Below are 21,237 nucleotides of genomic sequence, written 5' to 3' on the forward strand. Positions count from 1 at the left end.
TTCTTTTAATTGTTCAGTTATTATCTTCCAATTTTGAAGAATCATTCTACAAAAAATTTAAATATTGACGATAAACAAGTTCTGATTACTTTTATGCAATAGTTTTTAAACCAAAGTATCATAAAATAAAGCATATTTTTATTTTTTATTCTGGAAAGATACTGTTGCATTCTTTAAAAGCTAACAACTAAAACAGCAGCATCTGCATTCTTATATTTTTGCATTAAATGTTTTTTTTTCTTCTATAATAAGCATACTTGCATTATTTAATATATATTGAGAATGATACTTAGAACAATAATGTACAGTGATGGATCATCCTGTTAGTTTTTGAAGCATTGCTTGGATTTTCATTCTGTAAAATGCTATGGCTATAGCTCACATTTTTCCAAAAACTATGTATAACTATAATCGTGGGGGGATATACTTATTTTGAAGAAAAAAACCCGCTTTTTTGTGGAGAAACATTGCAATATATTTTTTTTACAAATCTGAATTTATCAGCTTAAAATAGAGAAAGGAAATGTAGGTAATGTAATGAAGCGCTGGCTTTTACAGTTTAATCACTACAACAGTTTAAAGATTTTGTTAGTCTAAAGTTAATGAGTCATATTTGTTTTCATATCTTTTAAAGGATTCGTCAAATCAAAATAATTTCTTCACGGAAAGTTATAAGCCTCTTTTCCAACAATAAATTTGTGAAAATATGAGAAATTTAGAAGTAGCAATCATAAGTAATCATCTAGTAATAAGTAATCACCTAGTGCATAAATAGTAATCACCTAGACTACCAAATACTATGTAAACGAAAAATATTTCTAATGATGCTGTAATTGTAAGGAATACAAAATTTTACATATTTTTTTAACAATATTATATTAATGATAAATAGCAAAATTTGAATGAAATCGATCAAATAGTTATGGTGTTATAAAATATTAAATAAGTTGCATTTTAAATTTTAGATTTAAATTGTGACTTACTTTATTTAAAATTACTGCTTTGTTAGTATAATTTTATAATTAAAAAAGTTTGTACATCTTACACTGAAAAATATTTTTGGTTGTTATCAAATAAAATACTAAATAAGTATCTAAAATAATTTTTTACGTGAAATTGTCGAAATTTGTTAGTTTCAAAAGATTGTAGAAAATTCGCTAAAGTCTATTTGGCGTCATTTATTAAATTTGTTAATAGTACTAATATTTCTTTATATAGGGAATGCTGCAGTAGGTCTTTTTATGGCGCTTTGAAGTGAAAATTACGGAATTTAGTAATTGTGATTAATTACATCCTCCAACTTTATAATTGTGTTATTTGAATAGCTTAAAACATTCCCGAGTTGTAGTAGCAAAATTTCGAAATGAAAAGAATAAAATTAGCATTGAGGGTTTCAAATTTTCATCCATTCTACTGGTCAGTGAAACCATAACTTTTAGACTGTGGCTGCTCCAGTCCTCGCCATGTTTTCATGCTTAAAATCCAAATTTGTCGGTAAAAAGATGTTTATTCATTTCTGTATTTGATTCCATAACTTAGTTAATGTTGTTGTTGCTGTCATAGGCTATTAAGACAAAAGGTGCGATGGTTCTTGTTTTCCAGTAGCGCTACCTAACGCCAAGAATGCGACTTCTGCACATCCATAAGTCACACCCGTTTGTAGGGTGGACCCAATCATTCATCCGCAGATCGTAATTTTGACCTGAACCTAGGAACGATCAATCTCCAATTCAGTACCTCCAGATGTCTAACTTGATATGGGAACATAGAGGACTTTGTACTCGACAGATTTAACGTGCACCAGTCACCATTTACTGCACAGGGAGTCTTCGGCCGGCTAGATTCGAACTTTTGTTCTCACGAACATGAGTCCAGCCTCCTGCCAACCAGGCTATTTCGGCACAACTTGTTAATAATATACCTTAATAACTTAGCTTATTTGAGGACAACCCATTGAATTATGGTTGGTAGTTTTCCTAAGTGAAAATCCGATCATTAGAAAGATAGTTATTCAAGGTGATATCATTTTTTTCGTCCACTCTACTTAAGAAGTGTAACAATTTATGTAGCTTTTCAAATTAATGAAGTTATGAAAAGATTTTGGTCTCAGTACCGAGTAGCATAGAGAGTCGCGAAGAATTCGAATTATTCGTATACATAGTTGCTTAAAACCGAAACTAAATGAATTGTCAGAAAAGAGCAATAATTTTCAGTTCCATTTCGCATTAAAAAAAAGAAAAAGAAAAAAAAAACTTTTCCACTGTGTTAGAAAGTGACAAATCCGAAACTAGCATGCTGAGAAAAATCCCATTTCATTTATAATTCAAAGCTGAAAATCCGTAAAAAAAAAGTTTTAATTATTAACTATAAGTATTAAATTATTTGTTTATAAGTAACGAAAAAATTACATTTTGTGAATCGCGTTCAGTGTTAAAAAGACGTTGGTATGAATAAAAATATGGTTACTGTCGATTTCGATCAATTGGCAACACACATTAACTCCTTCCGAGTAGGAAAAAGAGAGATAGTAAAAAATAGTTGAAATTAAAAAAGTGAGTTACACTCCTCAACTTATCTACCCCCTATATAATTTGTCTATAGAAAGAACTCCCTTCGCCACGAAGTCTAAGGCCGTCTGCTGCTATGGAAACAAGAAATAGCGCATTTCAAAGAGGGGAGCTTCTTTTTCCCCTGATTCCCTTTCTCTCGCCTATCCGTGTCATAACCTGTCTTAAATAGTAACCTAAAACCCCTACTTAAAATAGCTAAACCTCGTAATAATTGTAACCGCCACCACTCCAGACGAATGTCTAAGGGAGCTCCTTACATAGACAAACTATACAAGCCCTTCGACTGGTCAAGTATCCTTGCAAATATCCACATTAGTCTTAGACTTGCAAAGTTCGGAGATTAGAGCAATGTGAACCGATCACAATATTTCGTCAGACTCTCATAATGCATTGAAATTTGGGGTTAAAAACTAAAAAGGAATTAATACTAGTATTCATTGCGTATTCGAAAATTTTATTGACTTCAAAAATATGCAGATGGATGTAAAAGTCGAAATGTTTCGAGCAATCGAAAATAGCCGCCTATTTTGACGTCTTGCCAGACGTGAGTGAGAAGAAGCAAAACTGATTTAAAATATAAGACATTAAGTTGCCCACGAAAAATGGAAAATAAGGATGATAAAAACTGTAGCAGTAGCCGAAAGTTGAACAAAAATTAAGGTGAAAAAACAGAAGGTAAGTAGGTACTTTAGCTACGTCGCACAATGGGCTATTGGCGACGGTCTGGGAGACATCCCTGAGGATTATCCGAAGACATGCAATCGCAATTTTGATCCTCTACAGAGGGCATGGCTCCCCTGCTTTCGTAGCCCGATGACCAGAATGCGAAGACGAGCACTTTACGGTAGAGCAGTTTAACGAGGATCAATACCGCACCCCTTCGGTACCTACGCAAGCTGATCAAAGTGCTCACCCACCAGCCTATTGACCGCAGCCAGTGATGCTTAGCTTCAGTGTCTTATCTTTACCATCATGTCTTTACATTCATATCTTTGCCACCAGTTCACCACGGGATGAAAAATCAGAAGAAAAACCACTGTGGTCACACTAATATCGATAACAAGGGAATCGGCATCCATATGAATGAAATAAGATTCCAGGGTATCAAGATGAGATGATGTGATTAGAGTGGAAACAATTTTGGTATTGACAAAATTTAATTCGTGGCCAAGATTCCACGATTGCGGAAATCGCAGTTTGGAAAAAAAAATAGCAAATGAAAAATGAAAGCAAGTTTGATGCACAATGAAGTTTTATATTTTGCTTGCAAACATAATGCTTAACCCTTTGTCCCTGAATGGGACATCTGTGCCCTTTTTATAGATTTTTTTCTTCTGAAGCTCTCATTAGAAGTAAAAATACATTTTGGTATTTTTTAACTTTAAAAAACAGTCCAATAGTTACTTAAAAATCTCTTGGATTATCGGAATTACATTTGTTTTTAAACATAAAATCCAAAAAAAAAATAATAATGCAGTTTGAAGCTTTTTTTTTTCTCTTTTATTTTAAAATATGTCAATAATTATTTCGCAAATTAAAGAAATTTCAATGGTGAATAACTGTTTCGCTTAGATCTTTCTAAAGAGTAAAATCGAAAATTTATTGTTTGCAAATGAGCCGTGATTGAAAATTTTACCTTCAACGCCGAAAAAAGACAACTTTGTTTCAAGCTGTAATTCATAAACATAAACAATTAAAATGCTAAATATAATATTTTTTTAACTTATTTTGATATAAACTGCAAAAAAAAGTATGAAGAATATGATTATCTGCGTTAAAAGGTTAACTTTTCCCAGAGGTATTATTTTTTTCCTAAAAGCGGCATCCTTTATAGATTTTATAAAGCATATACCGGTGTCCTTTATAGATGTTTTGTTTGCATAAAAATTATCTAGTGATAATATCTTATCAAACACTTTTAAAAGAGGTAAATTCTCTGAAATTCTAAAGAGGGAATTCCATAAATGATATGATAGAGTGCTTCTTAAGGTGCTCTTGCTCATATCATTTACGAGACGAATCAGAAATATGAACTATAGGAAATAAATGTAGATAAGATGCATGCTTTGAGTACCAAAACAACTAACAATAGTATTTAAAATGGTTTTTGACTATGCAATGTATTAATTTCATCGTAAAAACATGTGCAATTTTTTCTTCATCCTTTTTTTAGCTGTCGTTTGTATTTACCAAACCTGTGAGTTATTTTCTGTTTTTCATTTATTATATTGTATTGATATGTCTATTTGTTTTTATATTACATTTATTCATTCATATCGTTTCATATATAAGGTCCTAGTTGGAAGGCTTATTTCTAAAATCTACTTTTTTTGTAAATCGTTGATTGTTAGGCTTATTGAAGTGGGCTTTGTAAACGCATTACTAAGAGAAGTTTGCAATTAGTAAAAAGCTGTAATTTCCAATTAAGCTAACTTTTTGAAATATACATCATTTCAAGTATGTTCATTAAAACATCATTCATCTTTACACCATTTCCGGTATATTCATTAAAACATCATTCATCATTTCAAGTAAATTCATTAAAGCATCATTCATCTTTACACCATTTCAAGTATATTCATTAAAACATCATTCATCATTACATCATTTCAAGTATATTCTTATTGTAAAAATATTCATGCAAATGATCAAATGAGTTATCATTTGAGTCATGCATGATTACTGATTAGATGTAATATAATACAACTAGTAGAAAGTACCAACTAGAAAATTAATCAGAAAGAAAAACTAAAAAGTAGAAAATAAAACTTTAAAAATGAAATTAATAAAAAGTCAATAAAAAGAAACTAGTTACGAAGAGATATAACATATTTTTTAAGTTTAAAAATTTTAAAAAAAAAACGGCATAAAATATATCAATGCAATAAGCTGCTTCTGTTAGTGAAATTTTTTAAAACACAATTAGCAGAAGAAAATATAGAAAAAATTTATACAAAAAAAACAACACGTAGTTTTTTTAGATAGGTACTTTTATTTACGTCGAACTACACCTGCACAATGGGCTATTGGCGTCGGTCTGGGAAACATCCCTGAGGATAATCCGAAGACATGCCATCGCAATTTTGATCCTCTGCAGAGGGGATGGCTCCCCTGCTTAGGTAGCCCGACGACCTGCGCGTGAAATCGAGCACTATACGGCAGAACAGTTTAACGAGGACCGATACCGCGCATCCTCGATCCTTACGCAGACTGATCAACGTTGTCATCACCACATCCAGTGATGCTTGACTTCAGTGTTCTACTGGGAGCCGTGTCTTTACCATCAGTGCACTGCGGAGCAAAAAATAGCAGGAAAAGACGGTTTAAAAAATGCAGCATAAATCTGTACGACTTAACTTTGAGCTAAAAAGATTAATTTTTTTGTTAAATAGAGAACATGAAAATATTGAATTCACATAAATGTGAAATTTACAGTAATTATAAACATTTTAACAAACAAACTAGCATTCAAGAAACAAACTATAAGTAATCCTAAAAGAATGCGCAAGGTGATGACGCAGGAGATTAAAAGGACTTTATGAGAATCTCCATAAATTTTCTAATCAGAAATTAAACTCTGTTGCGTGAAACATTCTAGAAATTGATTTAGACATTGATTATGGCATTTAGAATTGATTTATTAATTGGAACTAAAAATAATTTTTACCGAAATGGTTTACCTATTCAGATTTCAAATTTTGTGCAATTGTATGAAAAGTCTGGAGTGGTTGTTACTTTGTCAAAAACTTGAACTCTACGTAAAACTCCTACACAACCGCTTTACTCATTAGTGATTCGAAACATTTGCTATATTTTTTCTATGCCAAAATAGTAGTTTGTGCACCGCTCTCCTGTTCATCTCACTTTTTCGATCCCTATTTCATTTTCTTATCAATCAAAATTCAGTGCTTTAAAACCCTTTAACGGGCCCTTTATTTCTAGTAAAGGTAAATTAAAGTATTTTTGGAATTGAAATTGTTTTAAGAACAGTAATTGATATAAAAAAACAACTCATTTAGTTTATAAAAATGCCGTTTTTTTGGTGGTAAATGTATTTAACATGACCTATTAGGAACTTACTGACTTTTATTTTTCTTTATTCATAAAATAAATTCCTTAAATGCTATAAACTTCAAAAGGAATTAAGTATTTCATAACTTTTATACGTTTTTTAAAAGTGACATATGGTTACCAATTTTATTCAAACTCTGTTCAAAAAAGCTGAAGTTATCGAAAAATGGAAATCTAAATTAAAAGTGGTAAAACGTGGTGGTAAGTATACTTACCACGGCCTTCAAAAGAGTTAATAGCATTACAATGCTTAAGGACTTATACCTGAGAAATTCAATATTAACAAGATTTCATTTAAAACATTCTTATACGGGACATCGAAGAAAACACAAAGAAAACCAGAAAAACTATTTTTAAGGAAAAGAAGAAAAATTATTTAAAAAAAAAGTTTTTCTTTAAAGCTATAAACAATTTTTTAAACACATTATTAAAAAAAATTAAAAAGCCGGAGAACAAAATAAATAAAAGATATCATTTTGTCGTCAGCTTACACAATTAAATAACAGAGTGCTTTCTGGAATTGGTCCCGCAGTGAACTGATCGTAAGGACACGGTTCCCAGTAGAACGCTAAAGTCAAGCATCACTGGCTGGTGGGTGGTTTACTACTTTGATCAGCCTGCGTAGGGGCCGAGGGTATGCGGTTATTTCCTCGTTAAACTGTTCTACCGTAAAGTGCTTAACTTCACGTGCAGGACGCCTGTCTACCGAAACAGGGGTGCCATCCCCTCCGCGGAGGATCAAAATTGTGATAGCATGTCTTCGGAGAATCCTCAGGGATGTTTCCCAGACCGACGCCAATAGCCCATAATGCAGCTCTAGAGCGATTTAAATAAAGTACCTACCTACCATTCCAGTATTGTATTAATATAGCCAAAGTAAAATATATCAATGCATTATTGTATTGTATTGATATATTTGAATATTAAATATTAAATCTTTGAATATTTAATATTCAACTCTTCTGAATATTGAATCCCTTCTTTGTTTGTAGGGGGCAGTCAGCCTGACTGTGTGAACTTATCAAATCAGAATGGCAACATAACTGGAATATTACCGATAGCTAGAAAAGATAATAAAGATTACCATGCATGCTGGAATATTTTGAATCCCCATAATCGTCTGCTGAAGATAGAACTGAAGCACTTGGATTTTAAGTATTCGGTATTTAGAAATATACTACTTCTGTATAATTGATTAAGATTCAAAAATTTTTAAAAAAATGTGAAATGCATAGTTAGAAATCAAAATATTTCACTTTCAAAACTGGCGAATTTTTAGAACACATTTTGATTGAATTTTTAAAAATTGTGTTTTAGTTCTCTACCATCGGGTGGAAAAAAAAACCTTTAATAGCAATTATCTAAATTAAAATACAATATTTTTGATTGATTTACTGAATTAATTTCTTTATAATATTGATGCGTACATTGCGCCAAAAAAGCGGACCATCCTAAATAACTTATTATTTTTATTTAGTTATTTATTTACGAAATCAAACACAAAAATGCACTTTAGTTGAATAAACATACCTTTTTTTTCGACGGATTTAAATTTCTGACCCCCAAAATATAGGGGGTAGCCGCAATATGGTCCACATTTTTTTGACAGAAGAGCGATCCAAAATTTGGACCCCTTAATGTTAATTTTACTTTCTGCGTATATATCTCCTTATCTTGAGAACTTCTAGAGCGAATTGAAAATTTTTTTGCCCACAATTGTAAAATTCGTTAATCCTAAGATAATTCCATGTGAAAAATAAATGTTTGTTAAGATTAATTATTTTTTACTCTTTTATTTAAAAAATAGTCGAAAAAATTTTGGATTGTAGGGTGTAAAATGTTTTACGTCATTTTTAAAGTAAGTTATTTTGTATAGTAAAACACAAAATTTGAACAAAAAGAGATCGCTTTCTTGGCCAAACTGGGGTGGCCATATTTCCTAGATTGCGGTTGCCCCCTATATATTGGGGTTCAGAAATACGACAAAAAAAAATGTGCTTATTCAGTGAATGTACGTTTTTGCGTATTGTGTACGTTTTGTTTTTCGTAACTTAAAATATCGTCTGTAGTGAATAAATTAGCATATTTAAGGTCACGTACTTGAACTATTAAGAAAGATTCCTAGCATGTAAAGATCCGATCATTAGATCAAACGTTAGAACTACTTTTGGTCTAATGATCGGATCTTTAATGATCTGTGTTATATGTTTATCTACCATTTAATTTAACTACCATTACACGGAGAGGAATATCTCCCACTGTTAGCTTGACGACAAGAGGACTCTAACCCATGATCCGTCTACCACTGAGGATATTTTACGTCGGCAATGTTGTCGGTGTGAGCCGGGTGCGGAACTCGAACCAACCCGGTTCATCTCCTTGGAAGGCGAAAGCTCTATCCCCTAAACTACGGCTCTGCTGCTGTTTTTAAACTTTTTGGTAAAGGATATAATTAGTAATCACCACTGGCAATAGGGCGACTAAATATAACAAACTGTGATTAAAAAATTCTCCGCCAGTTGCTATTCTACACCAATTTTTCAGCAATGGCCATGTGCATTTTATGCATTTCTGTGAAGAAAAAAAAACTAGTTTTTATTTTTCCTACTTTGTGTTATTTTTTTATAAATACGTAAGTATTATGAATATTTTATAATATTCTGAAAGCTATTTTATTTCAGAATATTATGAAAAAAGTTTTCACGAAAATTTTTTTTCTTTATTCTAAAAATAAATCTTGAAACTTATCCATATTTTGAAAAAAGGCTTCCAAAGAAATGCCTAATATGTTTAACATTAAAAGAATTTTTAAATCGTTTAATATTATCAATTTAAAAAAAAGTGTTCACATGTTTTAAAAAGTGACCACTGTTAAAAATGCTACAACTGGCTAGTAGCGAAATCTTTCCTGTTCTGGCTTGTGTTCAAAATGCTTTGTGGATAAGATTCTTTGTAATAGTGGTGATATAATTATGGCTTTTACAATTGTAAGCAGATATTATTTTAAGTATGCAGACACAGATTAAAAGAATATAGTTAGAACTCATTGATATTTATTTAAATCATTAATATCAAGTGGTGGTCAAAATGGCCGGGATAGCCTGATTGGCACGCCGCTGGACACGCGTTCATGAAAACGGGAGTTCGAATCCAGCCCTGCCGACCAGGATATTCCGGTCACTCTTAAAATGAATACCAACTTACACCGAAGAGCCATTACATTATGACCACCCTCCATCTATAACAATAGGCTCGCCCAGAGTTTCATGGTTTCTCGCCCAGGAAGAATGTTTTCAAGGGGCACATTAGGACCCCTAATCCTCATAGAAAAATCCCTGACGTCTGTAAGTTGCAGAACATAGTTGCAGACCAGGTTCACCCATTCATGGCAACAGTTTTTCCTGCGGGGGATTGTGTTTGCCAACAGGATAATGCACCATGTCAGAAGGGTCGAATCGTCATGGATTGGTTCGAGGAACATTCCAGTGACTTTCAAGCCATGTCTTGGCCCCCAAATTCACCTGACTTTAATCCAATAGAGCATTTGTGGTCCTAATTGGTAAACCAAATTCGTGTTGCCACGCTACCCCCTCGCAATGTGAGTGAATTGCAGGACCAGTTGGTGAGCGCTTGGTACCAGATACCTCACACTACCTATTAGCACCTTGTGGAATCAATGCCACGGCGGGTGCTAGCAGTTTTGAGAGCTAAAGGTGGTCCTACATGTTATTAGCAAGGAGGTCATAATGTAATGACTCTTTGGTGTATATGCACTTATGATTTTTTCACGTGTTTTACAGAGATACTGTGCTTGGGTAAATGTGACCATCACAGCAAACAGAACTGGCGAAAGATTTAAATTCTGCTTTAACTCTGACGAAAAGAAACCAATAGCTGTCTATTCAGATGTCACCGTCGCTTTAATGCTTAGTAATGGAGTATCTGGTTTATTTGGCTTAAAAGTTTTTGAGCTGCAGTACAAAATGGGTGAGACAATTTAACTTCAGTCACTTATTTAACTTATAATAATGGATTATTCTGTCACAATTCTAACTTATAAGAGATATTTTTTTGGTGTCATTTAGATGTCTTTCAAAAATTTTTACTGACGAATTTTACGCTTAAACATTTTCTCTACTAAATTTCACTTAAAACTATTCTAACTATTGCGAAACGTGTGTGGAAATCTATCTCCAACTTTTTATAATAATACAACAAACCGAAAATCGGGATGCGTTATTTAGCACGCGAAAGAGGTACATCGCGATCAGTGTATGACAGCAGAATCACTCGAATTTCGCATTTAAAAATCATGAGCGAAAAAATGCGTCACTCTTCTACATGACCATCCTATCAGCAGGTCAATACCCCCCTCAATAACCAGTTAACACGTCCGACAGGAAAAGGGTTTATGGTTCCTTAGAAGAGATGGTGTTAAAAAAGATAACTTATTTCTTTTATATCTTCAACTGAAACATGCATCAATGAAAGGTTTCTTACCTGTTCTTCAACAAGGGCGGTTCGTATCTAAATAAATCAAAATAATGACCATAAACTCAAGAAAAGATACTTCTTCGAATTAGTTAACATGTGTATATTAACAGCACTATAGAAACAACACTACAAAATACAACATGATCTCTCGATCGTCGGTAACATAACATACTCGTCTGCCAAAATTGTTAATTAGTAAGAGTTCTAGATCTCGTGGCGCCATCTAGTTTGTTTTCTAGCAAAGGAAAATGGTATTCTGTTTTTAACAGATATCATGATGAAACAAGTGTTGACTATCTCAACATCCTTACACCCAAGTCAAAGTTCTTGATGGTTCCATCAAAAAATTTTGATGGTTTATGTTTGTTTCAATGCGATTCAAGATGGTCCAACATCATTTGATGGTTACCATCATCCAACATCTTCCATTATGAGTTCATGTTTTTTGATAAGCCCACAAGCTTCCATAATTCCATGGACCTCTTTCATTTGATCCTCATGGACCATGATGGTTCCCTCTATACATTTCCATGATGGTTTAATAGGAATTCTTGTTGGTTCTCAGGAATATACCATCAAAACAATTTGTTTGTTTCTTTTAAATGTTAAACCATCATAAATCAGTTCGAATACTTAGATTGGAATGATGGTTGTTCATGATCATTCAAAGATTTGATTTCTAAGATACTATGATGGAAATTCGTGATGAATCATAATGGTACAACAATCCATTTTCATGATAATAATTCTTGTTGGTTCAATACAAAAATATGCAATCAAAAGGATTTGGGGTTTTTTTTCATGTTGACCCATCATAAATCAGCTCGAATTCCTATATTGGGGTGATGGTGGTGATCATTGTAACATTAAATTTCTAGAAAGCTGTAATGGAAATTTTTGATTAATCAACACGAACAAACCATCAAAACAAGTTTCCATTCTTATGTTGGTCCCTCCTAAATCAGTCCGAGTTGCTTCATCGGGGTGATGGTTACTTATGTTTACCATCAAAAAGTATAATGGTTCATGATGGAACTATTGATGATTACCATCAGGATTATATTGGTTCATCAATTGAAACGATAAGAAATTTTGACTTTGAAAAACTGTTATTCTGGTTTTACAGGTGATAGCATCGAAGGGATTGAAGAAGCCCGTTCTAGAGCTGTTCACCTACTGAAGAGTAAGTGGTCAACATGGAAATGGATCGATCACATCCCGAAAGCAGTCACAGCTCTTTCTTTGGCCGAAGGACCTCATTTCGGAGATCTTGAAGACTATCTTATGTTGAGGCAAAGAGATATTCAAATATTATTATCATTAGTGCGGTAAGTGAACGCATTGTTTGCTTAACCCTTTATTTAGTAGGTTGTTTTATTCATGACAATCTGAAAAGTTGATCTTTTTACAGGTTTAAATTATATGAAAATCGCTATCAATTAATATTAGTTATTGATTGTGATGAACAAAGGAGACCTTTAACTGAAATGACTTCGAGAGGGACCCTGGGTTGCACGGGTGTAAATGTACAGATGTAAAGATGAGCTATTTACAGAGCTCTAAGTTACAATTGAAGAATGTTCCGTAATATAAATTACACATGTTGCATGCCCTATAGGTCAGAACAATAAAATTTGGAACACAACATATGAACAGAATTGTAAATGGTGGTGTCTAGATGTAAGGAAAGATTAATCAAAACACGTTTTTAGAAGTACAGCTTATCTAAATGAATATTTTCTCATACCTCGGTATAAATAAGTGTGATACTACTGCTCGGGGACAACTCATGATTGCCAAAATTTTCTTTATGTTATAATTTTGTTTCCTTAATTTTGCTCTTGAGTATATAACTTAAATTTTTTTAGTTGAATTAATGTTCATATGAAATGATTTGGTTTCAGGGAAACACGTTTCAAAAGAGTAGCAGCGAATAACTCTAGATATACTAATTCAGAGACGCAGTGTACGGAGGCTTATCTTGTGACCGCCAGAGAGTAAAAATATCTAGCTATCACACTAATTAAAAGCACACTCTACACTCATCAATCCTTGTTATATTAATGCAATGAATGGTGGCATAATGCGTATAATAGTTTGCTGTTATTAATTGGTCTATATTAGAGAGTGTAGGAAAGTAGTTTATATAAATTTTGCTCTAGTAACATGTGTAAGATAATTCACGCGATAACTTATTGTTTTTAACTGGTTTATGTTGCAGGGCGTATAAAAAATGTTAATAGATGTATTTTGTTTTTATAGCAACTTAAGATATGCTTAAGATAAATTCATATAATGATTTATTGTTTTTAATTGGCCTGTGTTGCAGAGTAAGTGAAAGTTATTCATAAATGTTTACTGTTTGAAGAAATTTTGATATCAACGGAAAAATTTTTAATGATTCTTATAAACCCACCAGCTCTTCGAAAAAAATTTAACACCAATGATCTTTATGAATACTTTGCATTCCTTTTAGTGACGTCCATTTGAATGACCAGCTTAGCACATTCATTAACTCCTTGCTTTCTACTTGTCACGATCCTCGTGATTTTTATGGATACAATTTGGTAAAACTTCTGAAAGAACAAGTGATGTCTGGAAACTTTACCCATCCCACATCTTATTTAGCTCTCTGTAACGCCAACGAAACATGGCCAGATAGAGCTTATCAAGATCTCGTCAACACTTACAATAGCAGCATCGACATACCGTTTAGAAGAGGTAAGATCCAATAAATATATTTATCAGTGTTATATAATTCATTAGTATCTAAAAAAGGTGACATAAAAACGTCCACCAAAATCATCAACCAAAAAGATCCCCTTCTCTGACTGCCTCGTTTGCTTCCACCTCCGCCACCAACACTCCATAGCAAAATGCTGCCATCGGAAAATTGAAATTGCATCACATCAGATGGCCACCACGGCTTTGGTTGATTTGGAGACAACCGACACAGCTGCTACCACCAAATCTGTTTGTATGTTTTGACACTCACCAACTTTGTTACATAATTTATTAGTATCTAAAGTGGTGACATACAAACATCCACCAAAATCATCCACCAAAAAGATCCCACGCTACCCGTTCTCCGACTGCCTCGTTTTCCTCAACCTCCACCACCAAAGATTCATAGCAAACCATTACCAGTAGAGCATTGAAGTAACATCATATCAGATGGCGACCATGGTTTTGGTTGGTTTGGAGACAACCGACACAGCGGCTACCACCAAATCTGTTTGCCTGTCTTGAAAAGCAGCATATATATAGCAGGGATAGAGAATGCTCTATTCTCTCAGTCACCGAGTCATAATTTGTTCTTAAATGTATATCAATATGAGTGGTAGATTTTTGATCCGTTCCTATTACACCGTGATATTTAAACATTTTCATATTTTTAGACACTCTGTGTATTCCTTCCATATTGCTTTTCTAGAATACCAAGCATTCGCAGTGATGGCTCTTTCTTGCGAAATTCGTCGAAGGGGAAATCATTCCATTGCAAAATTTAAAAAACTCTCAGATTTTTATGAAAGTAATATTCGAGAGTTTAAAGCCCTGCAAAAACCGAGTGGTAGCTTGGGAAACGTGCACAGAACTGCTCTTATTACTCAGGTAGGTAGAAATTCTTATGTTTTTTCGTTTCATGACCTAGAACTAGTGAATAGTCTTTTTTTTAATTTTATAACCGTCGTTGAACAGTTAATCCAATTTTTTGGGTTTACAACAACTACTGTTCATCTCCGCAACTTTGTAATTTTGAACCCAATCCCCAGAAGACAAGGAAACTCCTGGATCAAATAGTGGGAGAAATTCGCCTTCGCGGAGCACTTTTTTGATGGAACTAACCAGAATATGCACTACATCGAAAGGAAAACCACGAAGAGCCCCCACGGTTAGCCTGACGGCAAGGGGACTGTAACTCATGATCTGCCTCTCGAGTCCAGTACCCTGCCAACCAGACAATCCCTGTCCACATACATTAGGTTCAAAAAAGCATTATGCTTTTATTTTAGATCCAAATATAAGTATTTATATTATTAATATGTTGTGATATTCTTCAAACATTAATCCTAATGATAAAACACTGAGGCTACAACGTTTCTTTATGTTTTTTAGGCCTATTAGGGCGCTATATCGCGATTCTTTATACCTTCTTCGGCTGCTAGAGTCAGATAGGTTCATTTTACGTATGTTACAGTGGACTATGGGCCGTAAGGTAGCCCATAATTTAGAGATTTAGACTCCGATCCGTATAGGCCGCGGCTTGATCCTCAACTCCGCTAAGACCTACCGAGTACATGTAATATACATGCTCGCAAAATCTATGGAAACAAAAGTCCTGAGATAGGTCACTGAACAGTACCATGGATACAGAAAACTATTGAAAATGTCCTTTTCCTTCTGATCTGTGTCTGAATAAGTTGGTGCTACCATCTATCTGTGGTAATTTGAGATAAAAACGTACTTTCACCTTTGCTGCACCTTTCTAGCTTAATTCGCCAAAGGTCAATGACTGCAGAGCTTGGCCAATCTATGTAACATTAGAAACAACAGCAATGGACCGTGAAGGGAAAATCGCGTGATGTGATCACGATTCTGAAAAGATTTAAGAAGCAAAAAAGACTTTTTTTTTTAAATTATTCTTAAAGTGCTATTTACAAACGCCCCATAACAAAACATCCATATATTTTCAGGCGTTGATTGCTAGCGGTCATAAACAGGAGAGTGATTGGAATTATAATAAAGCTATGGAAACTTTAGTGGAATCAATAAATACGTCTACACCTGACATAATTTCTATATATTTAATTCTACCTTTGCTGAATGGAAAGAGTTTGACAGACACTGCTTTCACAAATTGCTCATCACTGAGAAATGGTAAATTATTTTTTGCTTTTTTTTTTCAAATAATCAGACTATAATAATTTTAAGATTTTTCTTCTTTCACAAATATCTTTCATATTTACAGATGATCTGGTGGCTGAAATTCATGATGATTACTTAGGACCGAAAATTAAAATTCAGTACTCGCTGTTTGTAGGAGATCCTAAAGATGCCATCTACACCATAGTACTCAAAGTGCCAAAACACTATGCGGCTTTCGATGTGATGCAGCTTATTTCAAGGAAATACACCAAATATCAGTAATAATTCATATTCCCTTTTTAAAAGTTACACAGGGTAACAAATTTTTTGTTGCATTTATGCAAGTATTTGATATTACCTAATCTGTGTGTGGAGATAACAAGTTAGAAATTGTTCCGAAAACTATAGATTTTTTTCCAAAATGATATATATTTAGCTTAGTTAAATTTTTGTTTGGATGGAAGCTTTATAAAGGAAGTATAGGTTTGCATGCATATACACTTGCCTGCACCTTTTAAAATAATATTTAAGAGGAAAAGAACTTATGACCTAAACGTATTGCCACATAAACTGAAATACATTATAGCCTTTTCCCTACTACGTCTTACGTGGCAGAGAATCGGGGACGTTAAAATTTATTCGAGTAAACTCGACAAAATACTGGTTTTGAATATATTATTATTTTTTTAAAAAAAAACCAGTAGTTTGAAGAGAGAAACCGATTGCAGATTTGAAGCTGGTGATGCGAAAGTATCAAGGATGCGTTAAAAAAATCACATGCAACAAAAAATGATTAAAAAAATTTTCCCTGGAGTAAATAATTTTTTTTAATTATAATCTAATGAGTCGAATCACTGTCATTAATGTTTTAGATCATTAGTATTGAAAAACAACAATAGAGATGCATTTTCTCTAAATTGAATTTTATTTTAATATATTTTTGAGTATGGGCTTATTGGTAGAAGATCATTCAGACCATCATAATTTACAGTTAAGACAAATGATGTTACAAAAAATTAAAATGAGTTTCTAAAATTGAAAAAATACGCTATCCGGTCAAAAGTATCCGGACATCTGGTTGTTGTGGTGGTGGAAGCGTAATGGTGTGGAGGTGTTTCTCTTGGTTTGGCCTGGGTCTGTTAGTGTGACCTCCGAGAAGTATGTGTACCTTCTGGACAATGCTGCACTCCCAACTCTAGGGCAATATTTCGGGAAAGATCCATTTCTCTTCCAGCAGGATAACTGCTCCATTCATGCATCGAGGCATGTACAATTGTGGTTTGACAAAATGGTTGTTCAAAAACTGGACTGCTCTTTTCAGAGCCCCGATCTAAATCCCAAAGGACACCTTTTTGACGAATTGGAGCGCAGATTACGTCGCCAACCAAATTGACCATCCTCTTTGCAAGCACTCACGTCAGCTGTGATGGAAGTCAATTCTTTTGGCCACCTATCAAAAGCTGATGGAAAGTCTTCCCAGACGTGTGCAGGCTGTCATTGACCCAAAAAGGGGGACCAACATCATATTAATATGGGCCTCAGGACGCTCTAAGTCCATAACACTGGATGTCCGGATAAGTTTTGCCAGATACTGTATATTCATACTTTTAAAACCTTTAACTAGCTTCTGTGCTTTGCTCTATGCTTTGCTTCTGTGCTTTAACTAGTTTCTGTTCTATTCTCGCAAATATCAGTATTTTAGACTTAAGATACAATCAGGCGCAATAATGAATCGTGTTTTTTATTTCAGATTTAAATATGAACTAGATTCTGATAGAATAGATGTTTATGAAATGGCCGATATCCCAAATGACCCAGAAGGTAGAAAGTTCTGGCAATTTTATTTAAAAATTGGAAACCAATTCAAACACTTTGAGTTAGGTAAGACTTTTGAAATTTATTCGAAATTTCTGTCGAGTTTACTAAAAGTGAAAATTTTCACAAGAATCTTAGATTTTAGTCACAATTTTTTTCGAGATTTTAGAATAATAGGTAAGATTATGTGTAAGGATAAATATGACTATGTTCTTAGCCTGTATTTTTGATAATTTTTATTGTAATGGGGGATAACTTCACCAGATTAGATACCTGAAACCTTAAAAAATTACTGAATAAGAAATAAAACACTCATCCAACTATTTATAAGCACTGAAACTATGGAAATATTAGTTTTGACATGATTGTTTAATGCTGCAAGTCTTTTTAATGTTATATTTAAAATAAAAATTCACTTTTAATTGTGCCTAAAATGAAACTAGTCATTTATAAATTCTTTTACATGTTCATTACCAGCCGAGAGCAGGTGATTATACAATATCTATCATTAAAGAGTGGTAATCGATAAATTTAAAATTAAATTTTCTTATTTTAGCAACCATTTTAGTTCTTAAATTTTACTATAAGTTTAATTTAATGAGCAATATATTATTGTCATTTGAAAACATATTTTCTTCAAAAATAGCCACTTGAAGTGTTTTAATGATACAAATTATAGTAGATGTGTAGTAACAAACGTCTGGTGTAGTAGATGCGTAGTAAAAAATCTTCTGGAGATATCGCATGATGGAATAATAAACGTGTTGGCGTGTGACCTATTTTTAAAAAAATCATTAAGTCTAATAATATAAAATTTAAACTAAAAGATCTTACTGTATTGTATCTAGATAAATGTTTGAAAATAATTACTAGAAATATTGAAATACCAGACACTATATCGCCATTCTATTTGGGGAACGATCTAGCAAATGTATGCACATTTTTTAAGATAGCACTGAGCTGAGTAAATAGCAATAATTAGTTTATTTATAGAAATTGAACAGAATTGAGTATAATATCAGAATATATTGAATAATTAAATTGATTAAATAATATAATTGAGTATTATTTTTGATTAAAAGTACCTAAATCTTTCCTCTGTTTACAATCCTTTGAAGTCTGAGTTTCGTCCTTTTGGAAATCTCAACCATAAATTATCCGCGTTCTTTATTTCCAATTTCTAAATTTGTGGCCCGGTGGCTTCGCACTCTCCTGCCACAAGTTCTGCGTTCGATCTTCGGTGTAGGCAAAGTTAATTCAGCCTTTCATCCCTTCAGTGGGTCGATAAAATGAGTGCCAAGCCTGCTTTGGACCTAAACACTAAGGATTCCGTGTTCGGCTGACCACCTAACCGAGACATCTGCTCCGGCACCCCAGAGCCGAAGGTCAAGAAAACTGAGATGGGCAGAGTAGGCCTTGGACCTATATGGGCTGTCACGACACTGAGTTTAGTTATATTTGTGGCTTGGATTTGTCTCAGAATAGTTTTTCAATCTCCTACACTGTTAGAATTTTCATTCTAAAATTATGGAAGCAGTCTTTACATCTGATTAACCTTAAAGTTTACGGTAAAGAATATTTTTCACCTTTATGGTTTTAAAACTCTCTACAACTAGTATATGGTTGCAAAACCAGGAATACAAAACTCTCCGGTTCGTTAACCATTTACAACTAGCATGATTTCAAAACTGTAAAAAGAAATTTAACTGAACATAGGATCTATGTTTTGTGTGAGGTAATGGGCATAGGAGAGTGCAGGGCACTAAAAACTCTTGTTTTGAATAGTGAAATATTTTGAATGGTGAAATATTTTGGTGTCTTCGCTGGGGCTCGAATCCCAGTTCTGTCGATCATGAGACAAAAAGATTAGCCCTTTCGGCTATAATAAGTACGCAGTTGCAATTAACTAAACGGCTTCATTAGGTGGATTTAATTGGTGTGATGAAATTCTGATTGTTAAACCGTTTTAGGTGAAAGCAGTTAATAAACGGTTTTTTTCTCCCAATTAACAGTTTGATTAACCATCCTTTTAATGGTTATTCGACTGTTTTGTTTAAATATGGTAAAATAAGAATGAAATAAACTAGTATTTAACCATTTTTTCCGAGAAATTTCTTAGAGTGTATGCTCAGAATTTAACTGATTGTTGAACGCTTGTCTTGAATGCAAAGAGTCACATTGTATAACTGTGTGCAGAAAAGACATGCAAAAACAGAAAGAATCAATGAGCATCTATATTTCTCAGAATCAAATGATTTATTTAGAAATTATTTCAAGAAGAATAGAGAATAGAAATAACCATTATTTTTTTCGAAATTTCGTAGGTCCAAATCGTCCAGCTTTAGACGAAGGAGATCACATTGCCATGTGGTACAAGAAAGCGGCATCACACTAACTCTAAATAAAAAGTATCAGCATTACTTTGAACTTATTTTGCATGTAATTGTAAATTTTAATAAACGTACTGTTTTTAATAACATAGCAGTTGCTTTACTTTTTATTATTTGTAGTTTTTTAATCAGTTTACGACCATTAGTTTTTTTTAACATCGATTAGAATTTTGATAGTCAATGAAACAACAAAAAATGTTGCTTGAACTATTTAGGGGACAATTATAAATTTTATTCAAATCAAGCTGAAATTTTGAATTGGGATTTGTAACATAGTCAAAGAGGTTTTTAAATTTCGATTGGAGATAAATTCTTTTTGGTGATTTAAACCCTGATCGTAGCAAAACTAATAACCAATATTATTTTTAAGAAAATAATAATAAAAATTAAAGAAAAATAGAAATTTAAGTCATTAATGACTCCTTTTCGGTTCACCATAAAGAGTACAAGAATAAAAAATTTATACAAAATATTTTTTTAAAAAAAAACTGTTACAAAAGCTAAAGAGAATTTACACAAGCTTTCCTTAAGGCAATGTAACTCAATAAAAACTGCAACTTAGGTTCAGGGTGAGGATACCTTCCTAAAAACTGAAGCTTTGACAAATGTTTTTAACCTTTCGTCAAGTAATTTACTGATGATTATAAATACTGTAGTTTTGTTCAGGGTTTTCCCTACCGTAACCTAAGTTGCAGCTTTCATAAAGTTTTTTTCACAGCTTTTGTAAAGGTTAATCCATTTCCTGCACCTCTTAGCACGTACACTAAGCATATAGTTTGAATTGAATTTTCACTGCTGTCCTCTATAATTTAACATTGAATCAGGGGTGAAAGCGAGACGGAAAAGAGGAAAAGCTGGTAGTAAAACCATTTCAGTTATAACTAGCTTTCGGGAGGAGTTAACTTATTCTTTTTAAAACAATTCAACACTATCTACTTTATCCCTGGAAAATTCGCAGTTTTACATATAGACTAAAATTATAAAAGAAGTCTTGATAGTTACAGATATTTTATTTTTCTCAAAAAAAAATG

At 33.1% G+C, this 21,237-nt stretch overlaps 1 protein-coding gene across 1 annotated transcript; it reads left to right on the forward strand.

The window, feature by feature from the left end:
• The first annotated feature begins 4,517 nt into the window (after nucleotides 1-4,517).
• LOC107444639 (uncharacterized protein CG3556) lies at nucleotides 4,518-20,293 on the forward strand. The gene is made up of 10 exons (XM_043056011.3): nucleotides 4,518-4,767; nucleotides 7,634-7,803; nucleotides 10,442-10,628; nucleotides 12,262-12,463; nucleotides 13,612-13,856; nucleotides 14,569-14,747; nucleotides 15,830-16,013; nucleotides 16,105-16,279; nucleotides 17,752-17,882; nucleotides 20,141-20,293. The coding sequence occupies exons 1-10, from the start codon at nucleotides 4,713-4,715 to the stop codon at nucleotides 20,209-20,211; spliced, it is 1,599 nt and encodes a 532-aa protein (XP_042911945.3). The 5' UTR covers nucleotides 4,518-4,712; the 3' UTR covers nucleotides 20,212-20,293.
• The last annotated feature ends 944 nt before the right edge of the window (nucleotides 20,294-21,237 follow it).

The sequence above is a fragment of the Parasteatoda tepidariorum genome, chromosome 9, assembly GCF_982258835.1.
Source record: "Parasteatoda tepidariorum strain Cologne lab strain chromosome 9, Ptep-v5.0, whole genome shotgun sequence".
NCBI classification, from domain to species: Eukaryota; Metazoa; Arthropoda; class Arachnida; order Araneae; family Theridiidae; genus Parasteatoda; species Parasteatoda tepidariorum.